This window comes from Pogona vitticeps, chromosome 5 (assembly GCF_051106095.1).
Source record: "Pogona vitticeps strain Pit_001003342236 chromosome 5, PviZW2.1, whole genome shotgun sequence".
Taxonomy (NCBI): Eukaryota; Metazoa; Chordata; class Lepidosauria; order Squamata; family Agamidae; genus Pogona; species Pogona vitticeps.
In genome coordinates, this window is record NC_135787.1 from 76,664,623 (window position 1) to 76,676,905 (window position 12,283).

The window sequence follows — 12,283 nt, forward strand, 5'->3', positions numbered from 1 at the left end:
TTGGTATCATCTGGCAGGACAAAGTTCCAAATAGAGTAATCCTCGAATGAGCTGGAATTTTTAGCATGTATATATTACTTAAACAGTGACATCTACATTGGCTTGGGCATGTTGTGAGAATGGCTGATGGTCACATTCCAAAAGATCTCCTATATGGAGAATTTGTGCAGAGAAATTGCCCCAGAAGGAGACCACAGCTGTGATACAAGTATATCTGCAAGTGGGATCTGAAGGCCTTAGGAATGGACCTCAACAGATGACATCTGAGTGTTCAGCCTGGAGGCAGGCGGTGCATCATGGCCTCTCCCAATTAGAATATACCTTTGTCCAGCAGGCCGAGGCAAAGAGGCAGTCCCGAGAGCAGCAAAATCAGGGAGCTGGACAGGGGACAGATGGTATTTGTCTTCAGTGTGGAAGGGATTGTCACTCATGAATCGGCCTCCTCAGTCACACTAGACGCTGTTCCAAGTCCTCCATATAGAGCACGTTACCATAGTCTCTCGAGACTGAAAGATGCCTGTACTATACATAGCATGGTCTCTCACTCCCTGTAGTGGCCAGTTCTGGTAACTTCATTGTTGCAAATATACTGTATTTAGGGATGGGTGGGTTTCTTTTAATGTTCTTAATGTTTTCAGACTGTAGAAAAGTGAATCAATGGATATTGATCCCATGGATAACGGGGTCCTACTGTAATAAATAGACAATACAATACAATACAATATTTATTTTGTAATCTCTGACCCATTAAAATACATAAATGTAATATTTAAAATAAGTGGAAGCAGTTAAAACATTTCAAGACCGTTAAAACAGTATAAAGTGATAAGATAGATTACCCAGATGTTGTTTTCTTATATTAATATTATATACTATCAATCAATCTTTATTTTGCGGTCTCCGACCCATTAAAATACATACATGTAATATTAAAAATAAATGCAAATGATTAAAACATTTCAAAACAGCTAAAACAGTATAAATTGGTGAAATAGATTACCCATACAAAGGTTTTTTTTTAATGACAGGGTTATGTAGAGGTCAATATTCTTTGGGCAGAGAGAAGGAATTTGGCCACTGATTCAGTGGTTATCTTGTTTGTGTCACTTAATAAATATTTTGTATGCCAAGTCAGAGGCCTACCTGGGAAGACATTCATTATGGCCTTAAGGAATGTAATACACTCATTTCTGTAAAAATTGCACTAAAAATGACATACTTCATAGTTTCTCTATCCTTACAAGGGCACAATTTTTTTTCATAAGGGGTGCCATCTAAGATTGCGGCTTGGAGATAGTTAAATCGGGCTCTTGAGAAAACGTGCCTGTATTTTGGGATAGTCAATTTCTCTAAATATCTAGCACTTTGGGAGAAATTGTAGTTCAAGCCAAGGTGCAAGATGGAGCATGTTTTGCGAGCCATTGAAATAGAATACTGGAAGTCAATGTCACTGATCTGCCTTTCTAAGATAGAGTTGTCTGCCTTGGGTTCGTGGACATAAAGAAAGTCCAAAGAGAGCCTTAATAGATGTAGTTTGGCTGGAAAAGCTTTAAGCCATGAGCTTTTATGGACATCTTTCTGTAGAAGGTTAAGACATCCCATGGAGGGATCGGCATGTATTACCTTGTTCCAATATCTAAAAGCAAAGAGCCAAGTGCTGCATTCTAGTGATGTTAGACCAGTCTCTAATCATAAGGCAGCTGCAGGGATGCATCTTGGCATTCCCAAAATGGATCTTAGAAAAACTGAAAGAACACTCTCTATACTTGTGTGAAATCCTGGGATCCACATTGGTATACCATATAACAATTGGGGCAGAATCTTGAGCTTAAAAACATGGATAACAGCTGGTTTAAATGCCCCCCTTAGTAAAGAAAAAATGCAAGATAGCTTTCTGCATGTTCTGGGCTGCTCGGATTATGGACCGTCTATGGGCAGCCCAGGAAAGTTTATGGTGGAATGTAATACCCAGATACTTTAGCTGTTTTACTTGCTCAGTGCAAGAACCATTAATTGTCCAATTTCTAGGTGTTACAGATTGAGCAAAAAACATAATTTGGGATTTAACAAAGTTTATAACCAATTGGTTGTTCTTACAATAGTCCATAAATAGCCCAATAGTCCATAAATCAGCCGTTTAAGTCCTATTTTCAATAGGGACAGAAGAACCGCATCATCTGCATAAAGCAGTAGGGGGCATTTGGTCTCTGCCAATTTAGGAGGATGGAAGTCTGTTCCAAGACACCACCCAAGCAGATCATTTAAAAATAACGTGGGGACTAATATACAGCCCTGTCAAAACCCTTTATTAGCCTGAATAGGTTTTGTCAGGTTTCCTTCTGTACCACATCTAACACAGAGTGTGGTGCCTTGATAGAATTTAATAAGATATAGGAGTCTCTTATCTATGGAGGTTTTGTATAATTTTGACCATAGAATATCTCTTGGGACAGAATCAAAGGCTGATTTTAAGTGTCATTTAAATTTATAGTCAGAGAGAAATTTGTTGAGATTTCTTTAATGTCCCCGAATAGAGTAGAGAAGTGCTCTTCCCAGATGTCTGCTGAAATGTTACAGCTGAGCTGGTTTGAGGACGAGCTCACGGCATCAGTGACAAGAGACCAGAAGAGTTTAGATTTTTTTAATTTAAAGTCCATTCTATTAATGCATTCATTCCATCCCTTTTGAATTTCTTGTCTCTTTTTATATGCTATTTATATTTCTTTTTTATATCATAATATTCTGCGGGTAATACATTTAGGTTTTCCTTTCTATAGTTGTTATATACCTCTCTCATTTGTTTTTTAACTACATAACATTCCCTGTCAAACCACTTAGGGCCGCTTATCTTTAATGAGGCTTGTGGAAGCAGTTGTTTGGAGGTTAGGGCCGTATTCAATGCCTTGATTAGGATTGAGTAGTTATTTATGGCAGTAGTGGCATTTGTGGCTCCTATGATTGAAATTTTTAGGGACCCCCCCTCAGCGGAGCCAAAGAAGCCTTCTAGCTTATTGTGGGTTTCCTCAGTCCAGTGTATTCTCTTTTGTTTGAAGCTTAGAAATTTCTCTTGGAGATGAGGTTTTGCACTCAGATGGACAGAATGTGAGAAAAGGAGGGTAGTATTAAGGGGGAGGTGGTCACTATCCAGCCTTAGACCTACAGAAAAATCCAGTGCCTCTCTAGATAAAGAGTGGGAAATGGGCACAAAGTCCACAGCACTGCTTCCATATCCTGATACATAGGTGAATTCAGGGAATTTGTCATGGTGGGGGTTCCCATTTAATATTATAAGCCCAAGGCGGGACACCATTTGGATCATACAGATGCCACCATAATTCACCTTAGCATCTTTGGACATTACATCATAGCTAGGGGCAAATATCTCATTGTCAACTGCCGCCCAAAGACTAGAAGAAAAGTGTGCGCTGTTATTTGAGACTAATCTTGTATTAAAGTCCCCCATTATAAGTAACTGGGTTCTAAGGAGTTTGCATTCTAGTCCTATTATATAGTTTTCCAGGTTTTCCCAAGCTTGTTTTGTGCTTTTCTGAGATGAGAAAGATGGGATATAAACACTGATCAGAAGAAGGGTCTTAGGCCCAAAGACTATATGCCCGGACATTGCTATTTTCCTACAAATGGAGAGCGAGTTGACAGATGCCTGGAGAGCAGTAGATATCATTATTGCTAAGCCTGCTTTAAGTCTACCTTTCTTTTTGGTGGTCTCAGTAGGCATATCATATACAGCATATCTATTTAGCTTGATTTGTTTGGTGAACCATGTTTCCTGAAGAAAAATTATATCGTGATCCCTCAGATGTTCCAGAAAGTTGGGATCATTTTGCTTCGAGGTCCACCCTGCTATGTTCCATGACATAACTTTGAGTTGATCATGTGATGTATTCAAGATCTCCCCTTTATCCTGTGAATAACTATCAGGTTGTGTGGGACAGATTCTAGCTATGGTATCATTATGCTGTAGGGTTTGTCAATTTATCTTAGTAATATCAGGAAAGTTTCTCATCTAGGGGCGCCTCGACTATCAAACACAGCTCAGGGTGGTTTGCAGGCACTGTCAAGTTAGAATTGAGTGTCCTTTTGTTTATTGTTATCATGGGCTTCAGAGGGGGTTTAACTCTATCCTTAGTTTGTGTGGCAATTGATGGTTGACTGGGTCTTCATTGGTATTTGGGGCTCAGACTTTCCAGTTGGTGTGCTATAGACATCTGCTCACAAATTGGCAGTCTGCTAAAGGAGGCGATAGGATGAGTCTCCGCCTCCTCTTCTGGCCAAGCAAGACCTGGGATGATCTTTTTTGTTGTATGGCTGACATTCTTGCATTTTTCTGTAGGATAACCATAATCATTTTGCCCATCAATTGAATGGTCTTCTAAAATTTGAATAAGATCTTCCTCAGTGTGCTTCTCCTGGACATAGATGGATTTTCCCTTTCCGTCTCCTTTGCATACTCACTTGGCAGGGGTAGTGGGTGTGTTAAGTTTTGGAAGTACCTAACGACTGTTATAAAGGACGTGGTGGTGCTGTGGGCTAAACCGCAGAAGCCTGTGCTGCAGGGTCAGAAGACCAGCAGTCGTAAGATCGAATCCACACGACGGAGTGAGCTCCCATCACTTCATCCCAGCTCCTCGCCAACCTAGCAGTTCGAAAGCATGTAAATGTGAGTAGATAAATAGGTACCATCTCGGTGGGAAGGTAAAACGGTGTTCCCTAGTCACGATGACCACGTGACAACGGAAACTGTCTTCGGACAGGCGCTGGCTCTATGGCTTGAAAAGCTGGATGAGCGCCGCCCCCTAAAGTTGGACACGACTGGACTGAAAATGTCAAGGGGAACCTTTACCTTTAACGACTGTTTTACTTCTCGTGGCGAGTTCATTTCTTCTGCCATAAATCCTATTGGTTATTATACTATCCTTAAATTTTACAATTGCCATGGATATAATTGGGGAACAAATATTCCACATTTAGAATTTGTGATGTGGAGAATTATGGGTTCTAAGATATTTACCAGATTACATTTGTGCTCATTCTGTGTAAGTAACCCCTTTGGTTTTGGGCATCCACAGAAAGCTAAAGTGTGAATCATTAGTCTCAGCTTCCATGTTGCATTGTTCTCAGGCTTTGTCGGCTGGATTATTGATTGAGTGTTCTTCTCTGTATTGCTCTTTAGCACATCACTCCAGGGGTCATTTCCCACTTCATCTATACCATCCTTACTAATACCCTGTATGGTAGAGTTGATTGCTGATTGATGTGCATTTGGCAAAGCTTCACCAGTACCTAACTTTTCAAAGTTTCTTTTAAGTCTGGAAGATTTTACCTCTTTATTTGAGTTCATCTCAAGATGTTTAAATAAGTTGTGGTATTCATTCTTTGGGATGGTTTTCCTGTTTATTTATTTGTGTTCTTAATATTCTTCGGCTTTTTAATTAATGATGATGTGGTCTTATTTTTTGCTAATTTTATTCTTTTTTTACTTGTGCGTCCATACAGAGATCTTTCTTGTGCCCTATTCTTGGTTTCCTGTTTGGAATTTTTAGCCTCTTTGGCAGAACTGCCCTGTAACAATGCATTGTCTTGGTCAGTTTGCTTGTTGTTGTGGTTAGGTACCTTTTTTTTACTCAGTTAGTTTGGTTAGAGTAGTTAATGGCTCATAAGATTCATAGAGGAATATTTTAATTAACTTCATCTCCTCTAGAATGTCTTTTACCCACTGGAACAGTGTATTAATGTCAGACTCTCCTCTTGCCTTAACTGGCTTTGGAAAGGGCTCTTTTTCTGTTTGGATGCATCCTAGTGCCAATTCATCTATTTGTTTTAACATAAGTTCATCTACTTCCTTTTCCCCCTTCTTTTCCACCCTGCTGGAGTCCAGAATGTTTTCTGCAACTGCTAACTCTGTCGCCAGGTCAGGAGCATAATCATCCTTATTTGTTTCTATTATTGAACATCAATACTCAACTGACCAGTCTAGATTTAGTGGTGGTGATGATATTCTTGTAATTTTGTTGGTATTTTTAGTGCCGCCCTCTTTGGGAGAGAAGAAATTTGTAATTTTCGTTTGTCTCCCTTTCCTCTCTGCTACTAAGTTTCCATGTATTGGAGAAACCCCATGTTCTTTATAACCCCGTCTAGTAAAAAACATTGTCCAACAAGAGCAGGTTATTCCTGTACTAGACCATAAGATATATACATATAGTAAAAATGTGTATTACTAGGAGTAAGCATATAGATAAACCCTACCAGTAATAATAATAATAATAATAATAATAATAATAATAATAATAATAATAATAATAATAATAATAATAATAATAATAATAATAATAATAATAATAATAATAATAATAATAATAATAATAATTTATTTTAAAAGGTCTTTAAAATTAGTTTGACTTAACAGGACTAGCAGTTCTTGGAGCAGAAAAATTCAAATACATATAATGGCAAGCATATATTGTAGAATGTACTAATATCGTGTGTCCTCTGGTAAGATAGTCCAGTCAGAAGGTCTGGCTTCTTAAGTCTTCTAGCAACTTTCTGGAGCAGGTTTAAAAGTTGGAGAAAGGGTTTTCCTCTCAGGAACAGATCTTTTGGTTTGATTATCCTGTTGCTGCTTGACTTAAATCCAAAGGTACGTGCGCAGATACAAGTGTAGAACTGGCGGGCCCTCAATTACTTTGGAGTGCTTAAAGATTCCACAATCAAGTGTCTGCTTTAGGCCCCATTCATCCCCTTTTGTCCAAGAATAAAAGCAATCTGTCTTAGTTTTAGTCTGCTTTAGACTTTTCAGCAATACTTTTAAAAAGTTGGGGGAAGGCAGAGCAGAAAATTGTTTACCGCGCCTGATGTTCTTGCACAGTGGAGTCGCTGCTTGATTGTAAGTATTTGCTTAGCAATGAGACCGTGAGGATATATGGCCTTCACCTAAAGTTGTAAGGTTGTAAAGGCAAATACACGTCTACTAGCTTATAAGGGCTTGGGAGATCACCAGAATGCAAGCTGTAAATCTCTGTCCACTTGCTCTAGTAAAAATGAGGAACCAGCATCTCCACCTCGCTTCCCTTACTGGTGGGCTTTTATCTCAAGGGAGAAGGTGATGGCCCCGACACAACCTCTGCCTGAATATAAATTCTTCAGAGCCATAAAGTTAAAGCAGCCATTCTCAATGAGAGCGATCCGGGGGGGAGGGGGCTTGGGACATCTGAAGGGGACCACAAGTTCATCTGTTTGTGTTGTATCCTTGTCTGCATACAGCCAAAGACTCTCCTTGTTTGACAGGAGGCCTGAGAAGAGCTCAAAAAAAAAAAACCCAAAAAAAAAAAAAGAAAAAAAGAAAGAAAAGAAAAGAGGTTGAGAATGGCTGGTTTAAAGATAAAACTGGAGCACCGGTATGATTCCTAGGGAGGGTTATATTTTGATCCAGGGCATGGAAAAGTTACCATTTGAAAACAGATCCCAGACCTCCCAAGCCAGCACAGCAACAGGGAGATTCTGGACATCATAGTTCAACCATTTGTTTTCCAAGCTCTGAATCAGTGAAGGGTTGTTAACTTGAATCCTTGAGAAAGTGGATTCCTCAAATGACTGAAGATAATCTACTGTGCTCAAGTCTTTTAGATATGTTCATCCTGTTTCATTTCAATAACACAGTTTGGACAATTTTGCTCATCAATTTGCTTCATTTATTTCAATTATAGATAAATGTATATTATTTTAGCACAAAGAAAAATCTCTGTGTACAGAGATACTGTGATTGATATAAGATACGTACAATCTCCTCCAATGTTCATGGTGAGTTTTAATTAGAAAACTGAATTTTGTACATTTCTTTTTCAAAGTGAAATTGGATTTTATACTTGATTTGTAAAATCTGCTTTACTCAGGCTGTAGACTAATTTTCCATGGCTTGAATAAAACATGGAAATTAAATTAAATTGAATGTTAACTGTTTCCTGACTTTCCCCCCATTTCTGTTATTTGAACAAAGGAAGGTTAATGCCCTTCTTTAATCAGCTCATTATTTTATTATTCCAACCTTCTCATTTTGATTCACTCCTAGGGTGGCTGCCTATATACCAGAAGATGAGACCTGACTCAGCTATGAAGGTTAAAAGAAATTACAAAATATGATGGCTATGTGAATTCCCTGGAAAAAGTACAAAAACTGATGAAATAAAGAATCTGTATTAGCTAAAATGTTACAACTGAAGAACTGCCATATGGAGGCAGACAAAAAGGACTCAGCTAGACATTTGGAAACATGGAACATAGCACCTTGACATGATACTACACTAAAGCATAGCAGTGTGGTGACCTGTGTAATAATGATCAGTTATTTACAAAGACTTATTCTGTCCTCTACCATCTCTTTTACTTTAGCTGTGCAAACTGGAGTGGAATGATCAGAATGCTGAATAGGAGGAGGGGCTGACTGTGAAACAAATATATTTTCATTCTCCCAGTTTAGTAGACTTCTTGTTGGTATACTGCAGCAAGGCCTGAACTGCTTAAATTTCTCCGTGTTCTTGCTCCTCTTCTAGTTGTGGCTGCACACTTTCAAGTTGTTAAGCAACATGGTGCCCATGTGGCTTTCTGATGCCAGTGGCAGGCAGGAATCTGGCTGCTTCCTTCAGTGGGGTAGTTGGTGAGCTGTCTCAACACTGTCTCAACACTGCAACAGAGAGATATGAAAGAAATATATGGAGTATCTTCTCCTTTCCCTGTTCTTCTCATTATGCTAGAATCTTGGGTTATCTATTGAAGCTGAATGATAGGAAATTCAGGACAGATTAAAGGACACATCTCCCCCATCCATTAAATTAAACAATGGAATTTTCTGCTTGAAGATGTTGTGACTTTTTAAAAGAGATTGGATAAAGTAGTGGCAGATGTGGCTACTGATGAGTGCTGGTCATGGTGTCTGTATACAGTGGACCCTCGACCTATGGAATTAATCCATATTAATCCGTATTATAAAACAAACAAACAAACAGTGTCCGTAGGTCAAAAAGTCCATAGGTCGAAAATGCATTTCCCAAAGGAATGCATTGAAAACCCTGTAATCTGTAACCCGCACAAGAACTCCCCCACAAAATTAATTTTTTAAAAATTAAACCTTACCTTTTCGAAGCCTTCCAGGGGTCCCCCGGTGCAGCCATCGCCGCTGCTGTAGGACTCTGAGGGCTTCAGTGCCACTGCCGGAGGCCTCTCGGAGGTCCCCTGCCCCCGCCAATGCAGGTTTTCCCAGGGTGGACTGGGCCTACCAGGGGAAGGCTTCCCCCGGTAGGCCTGGTCTACTCCCCAAGCTTTCTCAGGGAATAGACCGGGCCTACCGGGGGAAGCCCTCCCCTGGTAGGCCCGGTCCACCCTGGGAAAGCCTGCCTCAGGGGGAGCTCCGGAGGCCTTCCTCACCACCATCTGAAGCCTCTTGGAGGTCCCCTACTGCCACCAATAGTGCCTCCGAAGCACTATCGGCAGTGGGGGGTGACTTCTGAAAGGCCTCAGATGGTGGCAGGAAAGGCCTTCGGAGGTCCCCCGCCACCGCTGCCACTGCTGGGAGCTGAGCCACGCTGGGCAATCCTGGCCATGCTCAGACTCCTGGACTTCCCCCACTGCTGCCTCCGCTGCTGGAGGCTGAGCAATGGCGGCGGGGGGAAGTCCAGGAGTCCAAGCATGGCTGGGATCGCCCAGCGCGGTGCGGCTCCCAGCAGCAGTGGTGGCAGCAGGGGACCTCCGGTTGCCTTCCAGGGCTTCTCCACCACCATGGGAGGCCTCTCAGAGGTCCCCCCCCACCATCGATCGTGCTTCAGAGGCATGATCGGTGGCGGGGGGGACCTCCAAGATGCCTCCCATGGTGGCAGAGAAGCCCTGGAAAGCATCCGGAGGCAGATCGGCAGCCTACGGACTGGAAGGGGGAGGCGGGGAAAGCGGCAAATTTGAATTTGACACTTTCCCCGCCTCCCTCTTCTGGTCTGTAGGTTGATTTTCCAGTCAAAGTGAAACTTTGTGGCCTGAGAAGTACGGAGGTCGAAAAGTACGTAAGTGGAGCCTTATATAAGTCGAGACTCCACTGTATCGCTTCCAGGATGAGAAGCAGAGTGCTTTGAGGAACAGTTCCTGGAGAACACGAAAGAGAAGAGTGCAATCTGCTTGTTGTTCTGCTTGTGGGCTTCCTATGGGTCATCATATTGTGCACTGTAAGAAGCAATGTTGGATAAGCGAGGCATTTGATTTGACCTAGAAGGTTCTTCTTGTGTTCTTCAGGTTTAGTTTTGCCCAAAGCGACGTGAGAAACTGTTATAAAAGCTTCACATTCATACACAGTTTATTGTTTGATCAGAATGCAGAGAAATACATGCACTGTCATTTTTATCTGAATTATCATTTAAGCAACACACTGAGGAAAAGGGGTTGCATTGTCTTGATTTTATTCAGAGGGTTAGGAAGAGCCAGGCTTCTCACAAAACCTCTGTATCTGGTCTTTATGAAACCAGTGATGAAAGTAACGTTGTGCCTTGAAAGAGAGAATCAGCGATGAAGTCAGCAAAGCGAGGACAAATGCTTTGCTCCTCGCCGAACATATATAGAAGGCCAGATGGGTTGGATGCACATTCTTGTCATTTTCCACAAAGCTTTTTCTGCAAAGACAATGAATCACATATTTCCTTAACTCTCTGCTGATTTTTCAGGGCAAACAGGAAACTCTTGATGCTCACAAGGCTCGTGATGTGCACTGACAGAAGAGTTCAAAATAATGAAGCTATTCAATAAAGCAGAACGCAAAGGAGATTCGCATTTGATTCCAAGTGCATGAAGAGTGAACAAGAGATTCTGACAGTGGCTGATCCATGAAGGCTGAAATAAATGAATCCCTAAGTAGGAACACAATTATTCCATTGTTCATTGTGTTAGCTCTCCAGCTTTCTTTCAAGGTGCTCTGAGCAGCATGTTGGATATAGGAGGCCAAGATTCAAATGCCTATTCTCATGCGAAACCTACTGAAAAGCCTTGAGCAGTATACCAGATTCTGCTGTGAGTCTAGAATGAAACAACTGTCTTTGAAACAAAGGGCAGGATTTGCCCAAGATTCTTATGTCCCAGATCCTAAGCATTCTCACATTGTGGTTGTACATAAAGGAGGCTTTAACAGATGGGCATCATTGCCAACTGTGAACCACTATCTCCTTGCTAATCTAGACACCCAAAGAAGGCTCCGGCGCAAGCATGGTAGAAAGTGGCACCGGTCAAAACCGAATGAGGCAGCCTCCCCTCCCCTGAAAATCATAAGTTCAAAGCTATGGGAGTGTAGGAGTTGGAGTCCCTGAAAGGGACTTTGAACAGACACAATCTGGGCACTCACCTTCCCATCAATGTGCTCAGGCGCGGCTTGTTCCTGCCTGACTCGACGGGTGGCGCTCTGCTTGCGCTGCCTTTCTGTGCTCCACGTGGGCTGGGCAGGCATGGCGGATCACTGAGCAGCTGCGGTGGCAGCGGGAGGGGATAAGGGCTATGCTCTAGCACTGGCGGCAGGTAACGGGGGTGGGAGGTAGGTGGGGGTGGGGAAAGACAGGGGGAGGGGGTCCTTCCACCTCTCCCCTTCCCATCCAATATTATAAAATATACAAAAGCCTGACATTTTAAAGATTTTTATCTTTGCCTGCCTGACGGACGACACTAGGCTAAAAAGGAGGACATGTCCTCCTTTTGCCTAACCTCTGGCAACCCTATCCGAATGGGCTTCAAACCAGTCTGCTGTCTTTTTGGTCTTTTTGCCAAATGTGGACAAAGCTGTGTTATAAACAGTGTTCTTGAAATGTTCCCATCATTCAGAAGCATTTGCATCAGCTGGGCCTGGGAGGTTTCCTCAAGTGCTTGGGCAAATTCCTCCACTTTTCTTTGATTGCGCATCTTGCTGATGTCGATACCTGGTCTTCCTTCCTTTTTTGTGTGATACAATCTCTTTGTTCACTGTTTTACTCTACTACACACCATGGAGTGATCAGTATCGCAATTAGCACATGTGCTTGTAATACTAGGAAGGCTAGAACATCTGTTGAGGATTAAATCGAGCTGATGTCAATGTTTGGATCTTGGATGTCTCCAGGAGACTGTGTGTTGAAGCTTCATATTAAAGTTGCTGGCACAAAGACCATAATAACAGCAAAACTCCAGCAAGCATTGGACATTTTTGTTCTCTTCCCAATACCAAAATGGCCTAGACAAATGGGCCAAGAATTGTGATCAGTACCAACTCTAGCGT

General features: G+C 41.7%; 1 protein-coding gene and 1 long non-coding RNA gene across 2 annotated transcripts in view; both read right to left on the bottom strand.

Moving 5' to 3' along the window:
- The window catches only part of LOC140707498 (uncharacterized), a 93,046-nt gene that overhangs the window by 27,124 nt on the left and 53,639 nt on the right, over positions 1-12,283 (bottom strand). The window lies entirely within an intron of this gene.
- DTHD1 (death domain containing 1) overlaps positions 7,179-12,283 on the bottom strand; it is a 49,600-nt gene continuing 44,495 nt past the window's right edge. Inside the window, exon 11 of the mRNA XM_073001123.2 lies at positions 7,179-8,695. Within this exon, the coding sequence (XP_072857224.2) occupies positions 8,679-8,695 (17 nt within the window). The 3' untranslated portion in view covers positions 7,179-8,678. The remainder of the gene's footprint in view (positions 8,696-12,283) is intronic.